At 43.4% G+C, this 21,515-nt stretch overlaps 1 protein-coding gene across 8 annotated transcripts in view; it reads left to right on the top strand.

The window, feature by feature from the left end:
* The window catches only part of pisd (phosphatidylserine decarboxylase), a 38,761-nt gene that overhangs the window by 11,760 nt on the left and 5,486 nt on the right, over positions 1–21,515 (top strand). For 3 of the 8 annotated variants that reach the window (XM_071363641.1, XM_071363643.1, XM_071363644.1), the window contains exons 4-6: positions 15,281–15,517; positions 18,853–19,000; positions 19,289–19,438. In XM_071363641.1, coding sequence (XP_071219742.1) covers positions 15,281–15,517; positions 18,853–19,000; positions 19,289–19,438 — 535 coding nt within the window. Of the gene's footprint in view, positions 1–5,063; positions 5,572–6,442; positions 6,466–11,117; positions 11,284–15,280; positions 15,518–18,852; positions 19,001–19,288; positions 19,439–21,515 lie in introns of those variants that run through there. The other 5 variants (XM_071363646.1, XM_071363648.1, XM_071363642.1 and 2 more) reach the window with 4 other exon arrangements.

The raw sequence follows: 21,515 nt of genomic DNA, 5'->3' as shown, positions 1-21,515 counted from the left end.
GATGTCAAGCAAAGAGGCACTGAATTTGAAGGTCGGCCTTGAAATACATCCACAGGTACACCTCTAATTGACTCAAATGTCAATTAGCCTATCAGAAGCTTCTAAAGCCATGACATCATGTTCTAGAATTTTCCAAGTTGTTTAAAACCACAGTCAATTTAGTGTATGTAAGCTTCTGACCCACTGGAATAATCTGTCTGTAAACAATTGTTGGAAAAATTACTTGTCATGCACAAAGTAGATGTCCTAACCGACTTGCCAAAACTATAGTTTGTTAACAAGAAATTTGTGGCGTGGTTGAAAAACGAGTTTTAATGTCTCCAACCTAAGTGTATGTAGACTTCCGACTTCAACTCTATATGCGCGCGCGCGCACACACACACAGTACCAGTCAAAGGTTTGGACACCTATTCAAGGGTTTTTCTACATTGTAGAATAATAGTGAAGACCTCAACTATGAAATGGGACATATGGAATTATGTAGTAACCAATAAAGTGTTAAACAAATCAAAATATATTAAAGGTTCTTCCACGTATCCGTCCTTTGCCTTGACAGCTTTGCACACTTGGCATTCTCTCAACCAGCTTCATGAGAAATGCTTTTCCAGCATTCTTGGGGTTCCCACATATGCTGAGCACTTGTTGGCTGCTTTTCCTTCACGCTAAAAGTCCAACTCATCCCAAACCATCTCAATTGGGTTGAGGTCCGGTGATTGAGGAGGCCAGGTCATCTGACGCAGCACTCCATTACTCTCATTCTTGGTCAAATAGCCCTTACACAGCCTGGAGGTATGTTGAGTCATTGTCCTGTTGAAAACAAATTATAGTCCTACTAAGCGCAAACCAAATGGCATGACGTATCGCTGCAGAATGCTGTGGTAGCCATGCTGGTTAAGTGTGCATTGAATTCTAAATAAATCACTGACAGTGTCACCAGCAACCCCCCCTCACACCATCACACCTCCTCCTCCATGCATCGCAGTGGGAACCACACATGCAGAGATCATCCGTTCACCTACTCTGCGTCTCACAAAGACACGGCGGTTGCAACCAAAAATCTCAGATTTGGACTCATCAGACCAAAGGACAGATTTCCACCAGTCTAATGTCCATTGCTCGTGTTTCTTGGCCCAAGCAAGTCTCTTCTTATTGGTGTCCTTTAGTAGTGGTTTCTTTGCTATTTCACGCAGTCTTCTGAACAGTTGTCTTTTACTTGAACTCTGAAGCATTTATTTGGGCTGCAGTTTCTGAAGCTGGAAACTCTAATGAACTTATCCTCTGCAGCAGAGGTAACTCTCGGTCTTCCTTTCCTGTGGCGGTTCTCATGAGAGCCAGCTTCACCATTCCGCTAGCGACCCACCTCGACAACATCCGGTGAAATTGCAGAGCGCCAAATTCAAAATACAGAAATAGTCATAATATACATTCATAATAAATACAAGTGTTATACATCGACTTAAAGATTAACTTCTTGTTAATCCAGCCGCTTTGTCAGATTTCAAAAAGGCTTTACGGCGAAAGCATACCATGCGATTATCTGAGGACAGCGCCCCGCTTACAAAAGCATACAAACATTTTACAACCAAGTAAAGGAATTACAAAAGTTAGAAATGGCGATATAATTGATCACTTTGAAGATCTTCGTGTGGTTACATTCACAAGAGTCCCAGCTACACAAATGTTTGTTTTGTTCGATAAAGTCCCTCTTTATATCCCAAAAACTATGTTTTGTTGGCGCGTTTTGTTCAGTAATCTACAGGCTCAAAGGCGGTCAAAACATGCAGACGAATACATCCTAATAGTACCGGTAAAGTTCGTTGAAACATGTCAATGTTTATAATGAATCCTCAGGTTGTCAATTGTCTAAATAATCGATAATATTTCAACCGGACAATAGCGTATTCAAAAGAAAGGAAAAACAACGAAGGGCGTGCAATCGGTCATGCGCGCAAACCAGCTCTGCGTTCTTCCTCAGTCCACTGAGAGAGAAATCTCATTCTTCTTAATTTTTCTGAAAACAAGCCTGAAACAATGTCTAAAGACTGTTGACATCTAGTGGAAGCCATAGGAACTGCAATATGGGTCCTAACCCATTAGAAACTCTATAGGCATTCAGTTGAAAAGTACCCACATCAAAAACATCCCACTTCCTGGATGGATTTTCCTCAGGTTTTCGCCTGCCATATCAGTTCTGTTATACTCTGACATTATTTTAACAGTGTTGGAAACTTTTGAGTTTTTTTATCCAAATCTACAAATTATATCCATATCCTAGCTTCTGGGCCTGAGTAACAGGCAGTTTACTTTGGGCAAGCTTCTCATCCAGATGTTGAAATACTGTTAATTGAAATGCATTCCAGGTGACTACCTCATGGTTTAGAGAATGGAAAGAGTGTGCAAAGCTGTCATCAAGGCAAAGGGTGGCTACTTTGAAGAATGTAAAATAAATTTTGGTTTAACACTTTTTTGGTTACTACATGATTCCATGTGTTATTTCATAGTTTTGATGTCTTCACTTTCATTCTACAATGTAGAAAATGGTAAATAAAGAAACCCTTGAATGAGTAGCTGTCAACTTTTGACTGGTACTGTATCTTTTAAATGACATGTCTTTTGCAGCAGTGGCAACAATTTAGCAGCGGTGGGCTACCGCTGCTAAAGGAATATAGGGGAAACACTGGAGCTGCATCTTGAGTAGCCTTTTAAAATCTTACTTAAAAAATTACCAGTCAGGCAACAGATGTCTAATGATGACGATTAACTTTCTGAAATGATTAACTGACAAAACAGCAGATAGTGTGTGGGGGGTTAATCTATTCACTGAGCTTTGCTGAGCTGATGGTAGGATAGGATAAGGTAGGAAGCAGTGGACTCCAGGCTCCCTAAATCAGGCCAAAATCTAAGGAGAAAAACAAGGTATGGCATGCTTATGAATGCCAAAAAGATACTGTAATACAAAACGATACAGATCAGCAGTATAGGGTAGCTGCCAGGAGTCTATAACAGGGTCCGTGAACACTTTAGCTGATGGGGTTATTTGTATTTATTATGGAGCCCAGTAGCTGCTGCAGCTACTCTTCCTGTGGTCCAGCAAAATTAAGCAGTTATGAATGTATTGTAATGTTTTTAAAATTGTGTAACAGATTTCACAACACACTGTGTGCACTCAGGCCCCTAATCTACTACCACTTATTCACAACACAAAATCCATGTGTACTAGTGTGTGTGTGTGTGTAGTACGCATGTTATTGTGTTTTTATGCATGTCTGTGCCTATGTGTTGCTTCACATTCCTCGCTGTTCCATAAGGTGGAAGTCTTTTTAAAAAATCTGATTTTACTGCTTGTGTGATTTACTTGATGTGGAACAGAGTTCCACGTAGTCATGGCTCTATGTAGTGCTGTGCGCCTTCATTAGTCTGTTCTGGACTTGGGGACTGTGAAGAGACCTCTGGTGAAATGTCTTGTTTGGGTATGCATGGGTGTCTTGTGCCAGGAGTTCAAACAGACAGCTCGGTGCATTCAACATGTCAATACCTCACACAGATACAAGTAGTGATGAAGTCAATTTCTCCTCCACTTTGAGCCAGGAGAGATTGACATGCATATTAATGTTCGCTATCTGAGTACATCCAAGGGCCAGCCGTGCTGCCCTGTTCTGAGCCATTGTCCCTCTTTGTGGCAACTGCGACAAAACTAGAGCCTGTAGGAACTTCCCTGTTCATAATGTTGTTCAGAAGTTAGAGTAACACTTTATTATGGACAGACTTCTCCCAATCCTAGCTACGGTTTTATCAATGTTTTGACCATGACAGTTTACAATCCAGGGTTACTTCAAGCAGTTTAGTCTCCTCAATTTGCTCAATTTCCACCTTCTTCATTACAAGATTTAGTTGAAGTTTAGTGAATGATTTGTCCCAAATACACATTTTTGTTTTTGAAATATTTAGGACATGTGTTTCTTCCCACCCATTCTGAAACTAACTGCAGGTCATTGGTAAAAAATTAAGGGGCCTAGATACTGGGGAATTTCTGATTCTACCTGGATTTTGTTTGAGAGGCTTCCATTAAAGAACGAACACCCTCTGTATTCTGTTAGACAGGTAACTCTTTATCCACAATATAGCAGGGGTTGTAAAGCCATAACAAGTTTTTCCAGCAGCAGACTATGATCAATAATGTCAAAAGCCACACTGAAGTCTAACTAAACAGCCCCCACAATCTTTTTATCAATTTCTCTCAGCCAGTCATCAGTAATTTGTGTAAGTGCTGTGCTTGTTGAATGTCCTTCCCTATAAGCGTGCTGAAAGTCTGTCGGTTTGTTTACTGTAAAATAGCATTGTATCTGGTCAAACAGTTGGTTGGCTATTTGAGCCAGTGAAGGGGACTTTACTATCCTTAGGTAAGGGAATGACTTTTGCTTCCTTCCAGGCCTGAGGACGCACACTTTCCAGTAGGCTTAAATTGAAGATGTGGCAAATAGGAGTGGCAATATTGTCCGCTAATATTCTCACTAATTTTCCATCCAAGTTGTCAGACCCCCGGTGGCTTGTCATTGTTGATAGACAACGTTTTTTTTAAGGTGCTCCAAATCTTTTTACTATCATTCTTAGTCATGCATCTGTCTTTCATAGTGTAGTAACTACTTTTTTTAAATTCAGTTTAGTCACATGATTTCTCAATTTGCAGTACGTTTGCCAATCGGTTGTACAGCCAGACCTATTTGCTATCTATTTTGCCTCATCCCTCTCAACCATAGTTTTTCAATTCCTTATCAATCCTTGGGGATTTAACAGTTTTTAGTCATTTTCTTAAAGGGTGCATGCTTATTAGTAACTTGGATAAGCAATGTCATGAATGTGTCAAGTGCAGCGTCTGGTTGCTCCTCATTACACACCACGGACCAGCAAATATTCTTTACATCAACAACCATAGGAATCGCAAACCAAACTTGTCGCAATTCCCTCCTATCATCAAGCTGCCCCTCCCCCAGGCAGACCAGTCCTCCTCCAGTTTCCCACCGTCACCAGTCTGCTGCAGTTCCTTTCAGGTCAGCCGTGAAACAGTCAGCCCACCCAGAAAATGCCCATTCTCTAGTACAAAATCACTTCCAGAGGCCCTTGGATCCCTCTGAGAGAGAGAGAAGAGGAGCGAACGGATTACCCTCCACCACGTCACATCCGTCCTACCAGAGAAGGGGGCTGAGCTTGAGAGTAGCAGAGCGAGATAACGAGATCCAGCAAGAGAACAGAAGTGCGCACACCGAGCGAGAGCGGCAGCCCCAGTGAGCGCGAGAGAGAAGCGTCTGTAATTCCCCCCCCCCACGCCTTCAGTGATCATGTGTCAGAACAGGAGCCTTCAGCGGGCGGCAGCGCAGAGCTCAGGGAAATGGTGAGATGCTGCAGGTCTTTGCACAGCCCTCCGTCTTGCTACAATCTCCACAGAGTTAGGGTTGATGTGCGCCGGCTCCGGACGATCAGCTCCACAGGAGCTGCCGGGGAGCAGGGGGGAGGCAACGGCGGCAACGTCTCAGGCCACGGGGCCCAAGCACTCAGCCACAGGAACCGATTCAGGTATGCTGAGAGCAGGAGAGAATGAGAGCGAGAACAAGAGATGAATGACCACAGGATGCCTTAGCATGTGTATAACATGCTTGTTAGACATGACAAAGACAAGACTGACGCCGAGAGGGAACGAATGGTTTTCACCCTATAAAGTGATTGTTTACAGTATGTGAGAGATGGATTAAAGGCGAGTGAGAGAGGGATGACCAGAGCGAGCATAGAGGGGATGATTAATGTTCTGCTGTGAGATTGAAGCTCGGGCAGTTATGGTTTGTGAGTGGGGGGTTGTGTGCACTTCGCGTGTTAAGCTGCTACATGAGGAGCAGGACAACCGAGGGGCTGAATATTGAGTGGCCACAGTCTGTCCGCTCTCCCAAAGCCCCGTCTTTCTCGCTCTTTCTCTTTCTCTCGCTCTCTTCTCTTTCTCTCTCTGTCCCAGGCAGCACAAAGCCGCTGTTTGGCCTAATTGCAGCGTAATGCCCTTAAGCCCCATCCAGGCAGGCCAGTCTAAGGAGGAACAATATATCTGGGCCAGCCCTATACAGCCAGTTAGCCAGCCTTACCCAGCCAACCTCGGAAGTGGGCCTGAAAGAAGTGAGGGATAGATGTAGTTTTAGAGATCTGTGTGGCGGCTGAGAGAGACTGTTGATGTAGATAGAGCGAAGCAGGAGAGAGAGAATGCTATGCAGCCAGTGATTGGCTAATATGTGCCTGCATTGAAGAGGGGGGGTGCTGTTGGAGCCTGCGTTTTGTGTGGTGGAGGGAGACTGGATAGCCGGGAAATAAAACAATTACAGAAGTGTATTCTTTACGTGTTGGTTTTTTGTTGCGTTTGTTTTGGTTGGCTGGGATATTTAAGCTATACTTTGCGTTTGCTGAAACCAAGGTGCATGACATGCTACGGTAAATAATATTTAAATGATACTGCACTGGTTGACTTGTATGAGAATTGAGATTCAATTACAGCAAATTCATGACTTTCAGGGTAATTTCCATGTAAAAGGACCCATGAGTACCAACGTAAAGTTCATAGGAGAATGTCAAATTTAAGCTTTTTTGAGATTATAAAAAAAAAAAAACATTTTCCATCATAAATATTAGGAATAAGTAAAGGCTTTGATTTCTGGTCAAACAGATGGAAAAGTGGTCTTTAGAAAACATCTCCTAAAAAGTCTTAAGGTATTAGAAATACATCATTTTGAAGTAAAGACCCCTGCCAATTACTATCAACACATTTAGTTTAGGAGTAATCTTTCTCCCTTCGGGAAGTTTAAGAAACATTTCCTAGTGCCTTGAAATTCCATTACCAAAAACCCACATACATTACATGACCAAAAGTATGTGGACACCTGCTCGTCAAACATCTCATTCCAAAATCATAAGCGTTAATATAGAGTCGGTCCCCCCTTTGCTGCTAGAACAGCCCCTACTCTTCTGGGAAGACTTTCCACTAGATGTTGGAATGTTGCTGCGGTGACTTGCTTCCATTCAGCCACGAGCATTAGTGATAACAGGCACTGATGTTGGGTAATTAGGCCTGGCTCGCAGTCAGCGTTCCAATTCATCCCAAAGGTGTTCAATGGGATTGAGGTAAGGGCTTTGTGCAGGCCAGTCTAGTTCTTCCACACCAATCTCAACAAACCATTTCTATTTTTGTCCTCGCTTTATTCACAGGGGCATTGTCATGCTGAAACAGGAAAGGCCTTCCCCAAACTGTTGCCACAAAGTTGGAAGCACAGAATTGTCCAGAATGTCATTGTATTCTGTAGCATTAAGATTTCCCATCACTGGAACTAAGGGGCCTAACCCAAACTGTGAAAAACAGCCCCAGACCATTATTCCTCCTCCACCTTAACTTTACTTTGGCGCTATTCATTCGGGCAGGTAGCGTTCACCTGACATCTGCCAAACCCAGATTCGTCCGTCTGACAGCCAGATGGTGAAGCGTGATTCATCACTCCAGAGAACGTGTTTCCATTTTTCGAGAGTCCAATGGCGGTGAGCTTTACACCACCCCAGTCGACGCTTGGCATTGCGCATGGGGATCTTAGGCTTTTGTTCGACTGCTCGGCCATGGAAACCCATTTCATGAAGCTCCCGACGAACAGTTCGAACAGTGCTTCCAGAGGCAGTTTGGAATTCGGTAGTGTCTTGCAACTGAGGACAGACTATTTCTACATGCTTCAGCATTCGGCGGCCCCGTTCTGTGAACTTGTGTGGCCTACCACCTCGTTGCTGAGCCGTTGTTGCTCCTAGACATTTCCACTTCACAATAACAGCAGTTACAGTTGACCGGGGCAGAACTGACTTGTTAGAAAGGTGCCATCCTATGACGGTGCCACGTTTTAATGTCAGTGAGCTCTTCAGTAAGGCCGTTCTACTGACAATGTTTGTTTATGGAGATTGCGTGGCGGTGTCCTCGATTTTTATACACCTGTCAGCAACGGGTGTGGCTGAAGTAGCTGAATCCACAAATTTTAAGGGGTGTCCACATATGTTTGTGTGTATAAAAGTGTTTTTAAGATATTTTCTAATTTCTCTTCCTCATGTGGGAGGATAATGAACGTTTACAGAAGTAACAAGTGAAGGAAGGTCTGTCAATTACTTAGTGTTTTTACTGATATCAATTTTGTTGATGAATTAAGTGAACTCTAAATTCCGTTACCAAATCTTCAAAGAATTTCAGAAAAAACAATAACGGAATTTCTGCAATTGAATTGGCTGCAATTGAAAATCATAGTCAAACCACAGTTTGGTTCACAAGTTTGGACAATACAGTAAAGAAAGAGTTCAGTAAAGAAAAGCAGCGTAGAGTTAAATACAGTATTGTAAAGTTCAGTAGAGCACACTAGAGTTGTACTGAACTATACTCTGCTGTACTTTGATGTTTAACTTGTGAAACAGGTCGGTTCAAATGTTTTCTTGTTTGGGGGGGGGGGCTCATTAAAATAAGAGCCAGGGTGTAGAATAATATCGAAATATGCAATGGATTTTGCTTATTTCTACCCTTTTTTTGTACCTATTTAGTATTAATCTCTATAAAGAGTTACATTCATATCCATAATTATACATTTCTGTGTAATACAGATCAGGGAGCCATGATGCAATTCCGTTACCGGGTGTAAATCCACTTCACTTACTGTAGTTAAATGTGTCATAGCTGACACCCCATTCTTCATTTTATCTTTTGAATGTTAATTTGGAGCAGTTATTGGGAACCGTGGACATAAAAAATATATATATATATTTATTTTTTTACCCAACTTTGCATCTGCAGAGTTATTCTCTTTTTAAAAATTTTTGTTTTTGTAAAATGTTGTTTAAATTGTTAAAAGTAGTCCTTGTGCATAGAGTTGTATGGTTTTGTGAAAACATTTAAAAAAAATCAATGGTATTTGTTTGGCATACATTTTTTAAAGTGAGAAATCTCAGCGCAATTCCGTTATCGTTGAATTGCCCTAAATCTATATTAGCGCCATTAGCTGGAATCTAATTATAGGCTGTGTACCCGGCCAGGCTCTATAGTAAACCTTGCTTTCCTGTTTTTAGAGCTTAGAGAGGATGAGTGGCCCAGTCTAACACTCTGCAGTCCAAACTAGGCCAGCCAGCCAGCGGTAACTATGAGGAGAGCAGTCGCTATCTCCAGTTAACTAGGCACCATACAGCAGTGTGCCTCAGTGGAAGTAATCCCGTACCCAGCTACCGTGGAGCCAAAGTAATCAGAGATGGGATTTTTCCCTGATGAATCAGGAATTTCATTCCAGATTTCCAGAATGGGGCGATCTTAAATCGCTGTGGATCATTCAGATGTGTTTAATGATATCCTTTTCCTTCATGACTGCCGTGCTGTGGTCCTCAAACCCTTGAGAAATTACACAGTAAAATGTGGTGGTGTGCGGCTGTCTGTGCGGACCCACTGAACCTCACAGCTCCACACGCTGCTCCGGATCTATAGGCCATCCTCAGATACATGTGTATTCAGATAGTGGAACAATATGGGCAGTGTTGTGTCTGAACGGCTGTGCTGCCAGTGGCGAGTGATCGTCTGACAGCAGTTTCACAAAGGGGGCATCAACACCAGCCTGTGAAGCACCATTCAATTGATCTGATTCAACGCAGAGGCCAAACAGGTCTATAATAACACAGGGATTAATATAGACGCCGCGGGAGATAACTTACTGTTCGCCAGTCACCACACCACTTTTTTCTCTGTCATGTCAGTGTGTGTTATATCGGTGTCTCTGGATTGTGTGCGTGCGTGAGAGATGGTCGGGGGTCAACTGTTTCCAGCCCTTCTCCCTTGTTGTCATTAGGGTTGTTGGCCTACAGGTCCTCTCTAGCTGGCAGCATCTGTGTGTATGACAGTGATTGTGGCGGTAAGGTGCTGCTGACTGACGGCTGTCCGTTAGGGTGTCAGTGGCTAAACCATGCATGGCATGGCCTCACGCTTTGCCGTTATCCTGATTAGAGTGGACAGGTCTTCTTTAAGCCTATAGATAGCCCCACAGAGGCTATACAGCTAGCCTGTGTTATGCCACTGCTTCTCTCAAATCTGGACTCTCACTCGCTCACTGTCTTTTCACAAGTCTGGATTTTTGCAGAGCTAAGGCTGCAGCACCTCCTGTCACTTGGCTGAGAACTAGCTATACCCCCCCCCCCATATCGCATCTAAAAGCCTTTGGTGTTGTACATTTGTGTGTGTTGGATGTCCCTTGTTGAGAACATTGGCCTCCCCCTTAGAGTCCAGTCCACCGCTGCATCACTGCTGCCCTAGTTGTTCCTATTGTACAGGGTCAGGACAACACAAGCACCACTGAAGCCTATTTTAATAGACCTATGCAGTGCGGCCAGGCATAGTCATGGACAGATTATGGATTTGACTGTTGGGTGGATATGCTGTTTTTCTATGCGTTTTTAGCTGTGTGTTTACCACCCACACTTCGAGAGCACAGTTTGTCATTTAAAATCCCTCTCCGCCTAAGGCTAAGCGAATAAAGTGATGCATTTTTTTTTAACATGTCATATTGAGAGATCTGGATGGATGGGAGTCGGAAATGAGGATATTTTAAGGAGAGACAGTTGATTTGACTAAAAGCAGCCTGAAGAGTAGAGTGGGTTCTGTATGAAATATGAATTTTCAGGAAACGAACCACGTGGGTGTTTTAGATGAGATACTGTGGAAGACTATCATCTAGGTGGTTGAGGCCATTCTGGGGGAGGTTCTGCAGTCAGAACGTGTGACGGCTCAGTAGCCCATTTCCCGATAGGAATGTGCTGTGTTTGAACAGTATAACGTAAGAGGGCATCATCTGTCAACTATTTCTGTTTGTGCTTTGTTGTCGTGTCATTTAGTTCCCGTTATACGTGTATTTACCCACGTCTTTGCGTGGACGTTCTGTCATTTTTCACGTGCTTTGTGGGTGTGCGCGTGGGTGAGAGACTCTGTGCTTGTCTGTGAATGTGAGTCTGTCCTGCCTGTGTTTGTGAGTCGGAGACTCTGTTTGTGTGTACACTGCCATACCTGTGCCAACCCAGGGCTTTGTATGGTTGCGCAGGTTGCAGTTCCCTCAGTTGGCCTTGCGGCGTCGTCTTGGCCAGTTGAGCTGCATGTCCCGGCCCGTCTTGCGGCTGCGCTCATGGCCGCTCAGCTTCCTCTACTACTTCCTGACCTTCGGCGCACTCAAGCCCCTGGCCAAGGTTGGCTGGAGACCAACAAGCAGGGTGAGTACTTCCCTACTAACGAGCTACTACAGCGTTATTCTCGTGTGTGTGTGTGTGTGTGTGTGTATGACATTCATTCAATTCTCTCTCACACAATCTCAGTATCCAGAGGTACCAAGTCCTATAATACTAGTTGAGTTAGGATACCAGTTCCTCCAGTACAAAGTAAATCGCAGCTGGAACACTTGAAAAAGCACTTTAAATCCACTTGAATAACCCCTATGTTCATTACAGTTCCTACCAAACATAGTTTGTTTCCCCCCCTAGGTTTTCTTGGCTAGAAGTGCTCTGTTAGAGCCACTGATGTGAGGTGCGCCACCCCCCCCCCCCCCACCCCCCCCGTCACAGATGGACAGACCCATATGGACCTGCAGAGCTCTGATCTCGGCCCAGGCTCTATCGTAAAGCCTATCAAAGGCCCTTTGTGTGATACACACAATAACGGGAGGAATGCTTTGTTTTCTTCTCCTGCTGTGCTTGCTCACACTGTCGCGGCAAAGGGGCGAGTGAGTGGCCTAAGTTTCAATGGATGCTGTTTCCCCCTTACCAATAAGCATTTAATGTTATTAATGAAATGTTGATCTATTCCGCCTCCCCTTGGCCCATTAATCAAAGTGGATACTTAATCATGGAGATAGAACTTGTCTGCCACCCATATCCTCAGCTGATCTATTTCCTGCAGTTTGGACAAGATCTGTGATCATCTCTGGAGCTACAGGACCTTACTGCCTATGAGTTATGTGGGCGGGTCCAGACTCAGCATGCAGCACCGGTTTGGCTTAAATTCAGGAGGGTGCGCAAAGTTCCAGAGAATTTGCATTGAAATGTTGTAGAACAGACATGCTTCTCTCTATTGTGCACATTGAATCGGTTTGTCAGTTTGATCTATACATTAAATCGGCAATGTAAAGCTCCAAAATAAGCTCCAGTATTTCTCCACTGTTTTTCTGTTTTACAGTCTGAACTCTGATCAGCTTTAAGGTTTTTAATCCTGGGGTCAAAAGGCTTTTTGAGACCCTCCTTACCTACCTGTTAAACTCCTATTCTATTGCAGGTGTATTTTAAATCTGATTTCTACATGTATTACCCTGACCTCGCATCTGAGGCCATGTAAAGAAATGGCTATTCCAATGCATTTTTTTATTGTGCCGGTGGTCCGTTCGTAGCCGCGTTGGATTTGAGATGGAATATCATTAAGGGCTTCAGCTGTTCGGCGGGGATAAGGGGTGGGGAAGATCCCCAGGCAGCCGATCCCTAAAGTGCACAGTTAACAAATTAGAATTCAATAATAATTTATTTATAAAGCCCTTTTTACATCAGCCGATGTCACAAAGCGCTGTACAGAAACCCTGCCTAAAACCCCAAACAGCAAGCAATGCAGATGTAGAAGCACGGTGGTTAGGAAAAACTCCCTAGAAAGGCCAGAACCTAGGAAGAAACCTAGAGGAACCAGGCTCTGTGGGGTGGCCAGTCCTCTTCTGCCTGTGCCGGGGGTGGAGATTATAACAGAACATGGCCAAGATGTTCAAACCTTCATAGATGACCAGCAGGATCAGATAATAATAGTAATCAGTGGTTGTAGTGTGCAACAGGTCAGCACCTCAGGTGTCAGTTGGCTTTTCATAGCCGATCATTCAGATTTAGACAGCAGGTGCGGTAGAGAGAGAGTCCAAAACCGCAGGTACAGGACAAGGTAGCACATCCAGTGAGCAGGTCAGGGTTCCATAGCCGCAGGCAGAACAGTTGAAACTGGAGCAGCAGTATGACCAGGTGGACTGGGGACAGCAAGGAGTCATCAGGCCAGGTAGTCCTAAGGCGTGGTCCTAGGGCTCAGGTCCTCTGAAAGGGAGTGAAAGTGAGGAGAGAGTGAGGAGAGAGTGAGAGGGCGCATACTTAAATTCACAGGATAAGTCATGAGAAATACTCCAGATATAACAGACTGACCCTAGCCCCCCGACACACAAACTATTGCAGTATAAATAGGCTGAGACAGGAGGGGTCGGGAGACACTGTGTCCTTGTCCGACGATACCCCTGGACAGGGCCAAACAGGCAGGATATAACCCCACCCACTTTGCCAAGGCACAGCCCCCACACCACCAGAGGGATATCTTCAACCACCAACCTAATACCCTGAGACGAGGCTGAGTATAGCCAGCGAAGACCTCCCCCGCGGCACGAACCCGAGGGGGGCGCCAACCCGGACAGGAAGATCACGTCAGTGACTCAACCCACTCAAGTGACGCACCCCTCCTAGGGACGGCATGGAAGGGCACCAGTAAGCCAGTGACTCAGCCCCTGTAATAGGGTTAGAGGCAGAGAATCACAGTGGAGAGAGGGGAACCGGTCAGGCAGAGACAGCAAGGGCGGTTCGTTGCTCCAGTGCCTTTCGGTTCACCTTCAAACCCCTGGGCCAGACTACACTCAATCATAGGCCCTACTGAAGAGATGAGTCTTCAATAAAGACTTAAAGGTTGAGACCGAGTCTGCGTCTCTCACATGGGTAGGCAGACCATTCCATAAAAATGGAGCTCTATAGGAGAAAGCCCTGCCTCCAACTGTTTGCTTAGAAATTCTAGGGACAGTAAGGAGGCCTGCGTCTTATGACTGTAGCGTACATGAAGGTATGTACGGCAGGACCAAATCGGAAAGATGGGTAGGAGCAAGCCCATGTAATGCTTTGTAGGTTAGCAGTAAAACCTTAATCAACCCTAGCCTTAACAGGAAGCCAGTGTGGAGAAACTAGCACTGCAGTAATATGATCACATTTTTGGGGTTCTTGTCAAGATTCTAGCAGCTGTGTTTAGCACTAACTGAAGTTTATTTAGTGCTTTAACCGGGTAGCCGGAAAGTAGAGCATTGCAGTAGTCTAATCTAGAAGTGACAAAAGCATAGATGCAGAAAATGTATCATTTTTGGACCGAACGTTTCAGATTTTTGCTATGAAAATGGAAAAAAGCTGTCCTTAAAGTATTCTTGATATGTTCTTCAAAAGATAGATAAGGGTCCAGAGTAACGTCGAGGTCCTTCAGTTTTATTTGAGATGACTGTACAACCATCAAGATTAATTGTCAGATCCAACAAAAGATCTCTTTGTTTCTTGGGACCTAGAACTAGCATCTGTTTTTGTCAGAGTTTAAAAGTAAAAAATCTGCTAGGTCCTGGCAGTGTTGTGCAGATTCAGGACAACTGAGCTTTGGAGAAATACGCAGATTTAAATAGTTATAATTATCACTGCTGAAGTGAAAGCCATCCTCTCTTGGGGAATGCTACTTTTTAGTTAGCTTTGCGACAGTATCAAAAATACATTTTGGATTGTTCTTATTCTCCTCAATTAAGTTGGAAAAATAGGATGATCGAGCAGCAGTGAGGGCTCTTCGATACTGCACATTACGGTCTTTCCAAGCTAGTCAGAAGACTTCCAGTTTGGTCTAGCTCCATTTCCGTTTCAATTTTCTGGAAGGGGTCTGTAAGGCCGTGACAAGATGGCTTCCATGCGACTTAAACTTTGTTTAATTTGCAAATGTACATGATCTGTGCGAGTTCTGATGGTTCACATTTGGCTTCTACAATGCACCTGTAAATGAAGACCGTACTTCAGGAGTGCAAAAGTTCAATCTATTCAGGTGCGTTAAAACACTGTCAACTCTCGCTTGCTGCCTATCCTGCACATGGCCTTGATGCAGTTGACTTTTAATGCTCTTTTCAGAGTTGCGATTGCGCCTTGCCTTAAGCTTAGTGATCTAGTCAACTTTATAGCCTCGTCTGCCATGGTTCTAGCTTCTCCTGTTACAGTTCACCCAGTAGAGAGGTAGTAGCCCTGTCTCAGCTGTGTGTGTAGTCTTGCCAACTCCTATGGTTGTTTGGTGTAACAATGAGCATAGGAGTTGGCCAGACAGCACAAACCGATCTGGGATAAGCCAGGATGCAGCCAATGTGAGAACATGCAGTTTAACTATGTGTAGACTAACCCAATCATCTCTCCCTCCCTGGCGCAGGTTGCTCTGTACAAGACCATCCCAACACGGCTGCTGTCTCGGGCCTGGGGTCGCCTGAACCAGGTGGAACTACCGACCTGGCTGAGAAAGCCAGTCTACAGTCTGTATATCTGGACGTTTGGCGTCAACATGCAGGAGGCGGCTGTGGAAGACCTAATTCAATACAGGAACCTGGGAGAGTTCTTTAGACGGAAACTCAAACCGGCTGTCCGGCCCGTGTGCAACTCGCACTGCGTGGTGAGTGTGTGTGTATGCGTGCACGTGTGTATTGTGCCTACAAAGTATTCATACCTCTTGACTTATTACACATTTTGTGTTACAGCCTGAATTCAAAATGGATAAAATATTATTTTTTCTCTCACATCTACACACAATACCCCATAATGACAATGTGAAAACATGTTAGCAAATATATTGAACATTTAATGCAGAGATGTCTATTTTACATAAGTATTCAACCCCTGAGTCAATACTTTCTAGAAGCACTTTTGGCAGCGACTACAGCTGCAAGTCTTTCTGGGTAAGTCTCTAAGAGCTTTACCACACCTAGGTTGTGCAACATTTGCACGTGTATTAATTTCAGAATTCTTCAATCTATGTCGCTGTTGTTGATCATTGCTAGACAACCATTTTCAGGTCTTGCCATTTGACTTAAATCTACTTGGAAATCAAAACTGTAACTCAGCCACTCAGGAACGTTCACGGTCTTCTTGGTAAGCAACTCCAGTGTAGGTTTCGGACCCACCTATGTGAAGCTGGCCACAATAAGGAGTAGACACAATAGTGGAATTTGCGGTTCACCTTCAAAATATGTCTCTAATTGAAAGTGATACAAATAGTGGAATCGTGCCATAATGTAATAGATCATGCTAAACGATGTTCGAATGTTATATAAATTCAACAAGAGACTTTGTTAATTTGACAAATCATGTGTTAGACTTGAGAATTGCATTGGGGGCGTACTTATTTCACGGTACAGCCTATGGATTGTGGATCAATGGCACGGGGTATCAGTGTGTTCCGTGACATCCACAGAACATTAGCCTCGTAGCTCTTATTGTGTGACTCTGAAACCACTGTGAAATAAGCAACATTTATTATACCAGTCAACCTACTATTTGGATTGAACACTATTCCAGAGGAAAAACAAGTCTGATAACTCTGTGGGGGGGAGCACTTGGGTACTGAGCAGACTGATACCCCATTTCATTTCCCACAGTCAAACTCCTGCAATAGGCTAAGATGCTAATATTTGTGTAAACTCTTCAGTTGTGTTCTGTGGGTGTCACCAAGTAGACTGACACCCCATATCATTGCTCCACATTCCAACACTCCAACGTTTAACATTATCTAGTCTAAATATGGCATGATTTCACTAATTGTAACCATTTGCATCACTTTCAAAGAAGGACTCTTTTGCGGTTTGTTTGAAGGCGAAATGTGAATTCCACTATTGTGGCTAATCATTATTGTGGCTAGCTTCACAACACATGACCCGGAACGCAGGCCAGATGAAGCTAGCTAGCTGCTTATAACGTTAGCCTGGGGTTCGTTATCTAGCTTTATTTCCTTGAACTGAAGTTTGATTTCAATTAGAGAACAAGTGGCTACCTAGCTAATACTTACATGGATTTCAAAGTCATTGCTAAGAATATTGACAATGAATGCAGTTTCTACTCGTCATTGTTTTCAGGCTGGTTGCATTGGTGCTAGCTAGGTACCAAGCTAAAGCTAGCTACCCCAGAAGTTGCTAGTAACATATTTTTTTTAAATAATGTTTTTCCTTCTTGTTTGAGCTTGATCTTATTTCAAATGCTCCCATTCGGTTGAACAAATAATGCCTTATTAGCAACGGAGTATGGTAAACACATCGTGTCAGGCCTTTTTTGGAAAATGGACACATCAGCAGAAGTCTGAATCACAAAGTCTTAAGGTTAAATATTAATAGCCACTTTGATAGTAAGGCATGGCTACACACACAAACAACAACGATGAAAATATAAAATTGTCATACTTTAGAGGAAAGGTGCCGTATTCACACCCCTTGACATTCTCCCCAAAAATGGTATTATAGCCTGAATTTAAAATGATTTTGATTTTGTGTTACTGGCCTACACACAATACCCCATAATGTGAAAGTGGAATTATGTTTTTAGAAATGTTAACAAATTAATAAAAAATGAAAAGCTGAAAAGTCTTGAGTCAGTAAGTATTCAACTCATTTGTTAAGGAAAAGCCTAAGTTCAGGAGTAAAAAAATTGCTTAAGTCACAAGTTGCATGGACTCTATGTGCAATAAGTGTATAATTTATGATAACCGATATGTGGGGTACAGAGATGAGAGAATCTGTAAGGTCCCTCAGTTGAGCAGTACATTTCAAACACAGTGTTTTACAGGGAGGTTTTCCAATGACTCGCAAAGGAGGACACATTTGTAGATGGGTAAAAAAACAAAAGAGACATTGAATATCCCTTTGAGCATGGTGAAGTTATTCATTACACTTTGGATGGTGTATCAATACAACCAGTCACTATAAAGATACAGGCGTCCTTCCTAACTCAGTTGCCGGAGAGGAAGGAAACTGTTTAGGGATTTCACCATGAGGCCAATGGCGACTTTAAAAGAGTTAGAGTTTAATGGCTGTGATAGAAAACTGATGGCTCAACAAGATTGTGGTTACTCCACAATACTAACCTAAATGACCGAGTGTAAACATGCATCCTTTTTGCAATAAGGTAAAACTTCAAACAATGTGGCAAAGAAATTAACTTCATGTCCTGAATACAAAGCTTTATGTTTAGGGCAAATCCAACACATCACTTAGTACCACTTCATATTTTCAAGTATGGTGGTGGCTGCATCATGTTATAGGTATGCTTGTCATCGGCAACGACTAGGTAGTTTTTTATTTTATAAAAAGAAACTGAAAAGAGCTAAGCTCAGCCACAATCCTAGAGGGAAACCTGGTTGTCTGTTTTCCAACAGACATTGGTAGACCCATTCACCTTTCAGCAGGATTATAACCTAAAACACAAGGCCAAATATACAGCTGACTAGCTTATCAAGATGACGTTGAATGTTCCTGAGTGGCCTAGTTACAGTTTTGACTTAAATCGGCTTGAGAATCTATGCCAAGACTTAAATGGCTGTCTAGCAATGATCAACAACCAACTTGACAGAGCTTGAAGAATTTAAAATGTGCAAATATTGTACAATCCATTTGTGCAATGTTTTTAGAGACTTACCCAGAAAGACGCACAGCTTCAATTAATCGCTGCCAAAGGTGATTCTAACATGTATTGACTCCAGGGTGTGAATACTTATGTAAATGAGATCTCTGTATTTCATTTTCAATACATTTCTCAAAACATGTTTTCACTTTGTCATTATGGGGTGTGTGTGTAGATGAGTGAGAAACGATATTTAATCCATTTTTAATTCAGGCGGTTACTCAACAAAATGTGAAATAAGTCAAGGGGTATGAATACTTTCTGAAGGTACTGTATATTCTAGACATAGAGGAGTAGATCCCTGGCTTAAGCCGTAAATGTCGGAGTCTTTTTTTTCTTCAGATCAGCCCAGCAGACGGGAAGATCCTGCACTTTGGGCGGGTGCGGAACTGTGAGGTGGAGCAAGTCAAAGGAGTCACCTACTCTCTGGAGACCTTCCTGGGACCCCACACCTGGGCCGAGGCCATCAACTGTACCATCAAGCCATCAAGTGAGTACCTCTTCCCTCCCCCCAGTCTAATGGGATCTAATACCTAATCCTAATTCAAGCCTTAATCCCCTTGAGACTTGTTGATCTCAAAGGGTTGGGCGGGTAAATACAGTATAACTGATGTTGTAGACCTAATAAGCCCACCTTGCCCCCAATCATTTTTATACATCTTATCAGAATTAGATGCATCTAATCCTGTTTTGTTTAGAGGCTAGGGATTTAGGATTGGTTTGTATGACGCACCTTACCACCCTGCCTGCTGACCATAATTATGTGCGTGTTTCCCAGATGAAGAGGACCCCAGCTCATTCCAGGACCTGCTGGTGACTAAAGAGGGGAATGAGCTGTTCCACTGTGTGGTGTACCTGGCTCCAGGAGACTACCACTGCTTCCACTCCCCCACAGACTGGAGGGTGGCCCACAGAAGACACTTCCCTGGTCAGTGTGCTATTAGGACTGTCCTGCTCATACATTCAACATTGAAATTCCCGTATATTAACACCAGAATTACTCCGCTATGCTAGGACAATCCCAGGACATTCAGGACACACACATCATAATCAGTGGCGTCATGCACCCCAAAACATATGGAGGCACAAAGTATGTGAGGATGGCTGGGGCTGGTAAATTGGAGAATTATTTTTCCAAAACCTGAAACGGCTTCCTGCAATCTAGAGCAGTAATCATTATGCTTCATTCTATGTAAAAAAAAAAATATGTATGTATATATGTATGTACAGTGGGGAGAACAAGTATTTGATACACTGCCGATTTTGCAGGTTTTCCTACTTACAAAGCATGTAGAGGTCTGTCATTTTTATCATAGGTACACTTCAACTGTGAGAGACGGAATCTAAAACAAAAATCCAGAAAATCACATTGTATGATTTTTAAGTAATTAATTTGCATTTTATTGCATGACATAAGTATTTGATCACCTACCAACCAGTAAGAATTCCGGCTCTCACAGACCTGTTAGTTTTTCTTTAAGAAGCCCTCCTGTTCTCCACTCATTACCTGTATTAACTGCACCTGTTTGAACTCGTTACCTGTATAAAAGACACCTGTCCACACACTCAATCAAACAGACTCCAACCTCTCCACAATGGCCAAGACCAGAGAGCTGTGTAAGGACATCAGGGATAAATTGTAGACCTGTACAAGGCTGGGATGGGCTACAGGACAATAGCCAAGCAGCTTGGTGAGAAGGCAACAACTGTTGGCACAATTATTAGAAAATGGAAGAAGTTCAAGATGACGGTCAATCACCCTCGGTCTGGGGCTCCATGCAAGATCTCACCTCGTGGGGCATCAATGATCATGAGGAATGTGAGGGATCAGCCCAGAACTACACGGCAGGACCTGGTCAATGACCTGAAGAGAGCTGGGACCACAGTCTCAAAGAAAACCATTAGTAACACACTACGCCGTCATGGATTAAAATCCTGCAGCGCACGCAAGGTCCCCCTGCTCAAGCCAGCGCATGTCCAGGCCCGTCTGAAGTTTGCCAATGACCATCTGGATGATCCAGAGGAGGAATGGGAGAAGGTCATGTGGTCTGATGAGACAAAAATAGAGCTTTTTGCTCTAAACTCCACTCGCCGTGTTTGGAGGAATAGAAGGATGAGTACAACCCCAAGAACACCATCCCAACCGTGAAGCATGGAGGTGGAAACATCATTCTTTGGGGATGCTTTTCTGCAAAGGGGACAGGACGACTGCACCGTATTGAAGGGAGGATGGATGGGGCCATGTATCGCGAGATCTTGACCAACAACCTCCTTCCCTCAGTAAGAGCATTGAAGATGGGTCGTGGCTGGGTCTTCCAGCATGACAACGACCCGAAACACACAGCCAGGGCAACTAAGGAGTGGCTCCGTAAGAAGCATCTCAAGGTCCTGGAGTGGCCTAGCCAGTCTCCAGACCTGAACCCAATAGAAAATCATTGGAGGGGGCCGAAAGTCCGTATTGCCCAGCGACAGCCCCGAAACCTGAAGGATCTGGAGAAGGTCTGTATGGAGGAGTGGGCCAAAATCCCTGCTGCAGTGTGTGCAAACCTGGTCAAGAACTACAGGAAACGTATGATCTCTGTAATTGCAAACTAAGGTTTCTGTACCAAATATTCAGTTCTGCTTTTCTGATGTATCAAATACTTATGTCATGCAATAAAATGCAAATTAATTAATTAAAAATCATACAATGTGATTTTCTGGATTTTTGTTTTAGATTCCTTCTCTCACAGTTGAAGTGTACCTATGATAAAAATTACAGACCTCTACATGCTTTGTAAGTAGGAAAACCTGCAAAATTGTCAGTGTATCAAATACTTGTTCTCCCCACTGTATGTAGGTTTTTCTGCATATCTAAGCATACCTCTTGAGCTGTCTGTATCCTCCTGACTGGTGGTTATTTTTTTTAACCCTTCTACAATTTCCGTGGCCACGCAGAAATTGAATTAACATAATAATAAAAAAACATCAATATCCGTCTGTTTAAAACCTCTTAAGGATCCGCC

Source organism: Salvelinus alpinus, chromosome 24, assembly GCF_045679555.1.
Source record: "Salvelinus alpinus chromosome 24, SLU_Salpinus.1, whole genome shotgun sequence".
Lineage (NCBI taxonomy): Eukaryota > Metazoa > Chordata > Actinopteri > Salmoniformes > Salmonidae > Salvelinus > Salvelinus alpinus.
Note: the sequence above shows the minus strand (reverse complement) of the source record. Positions and strands in the feature narration are given on the sequence as shown.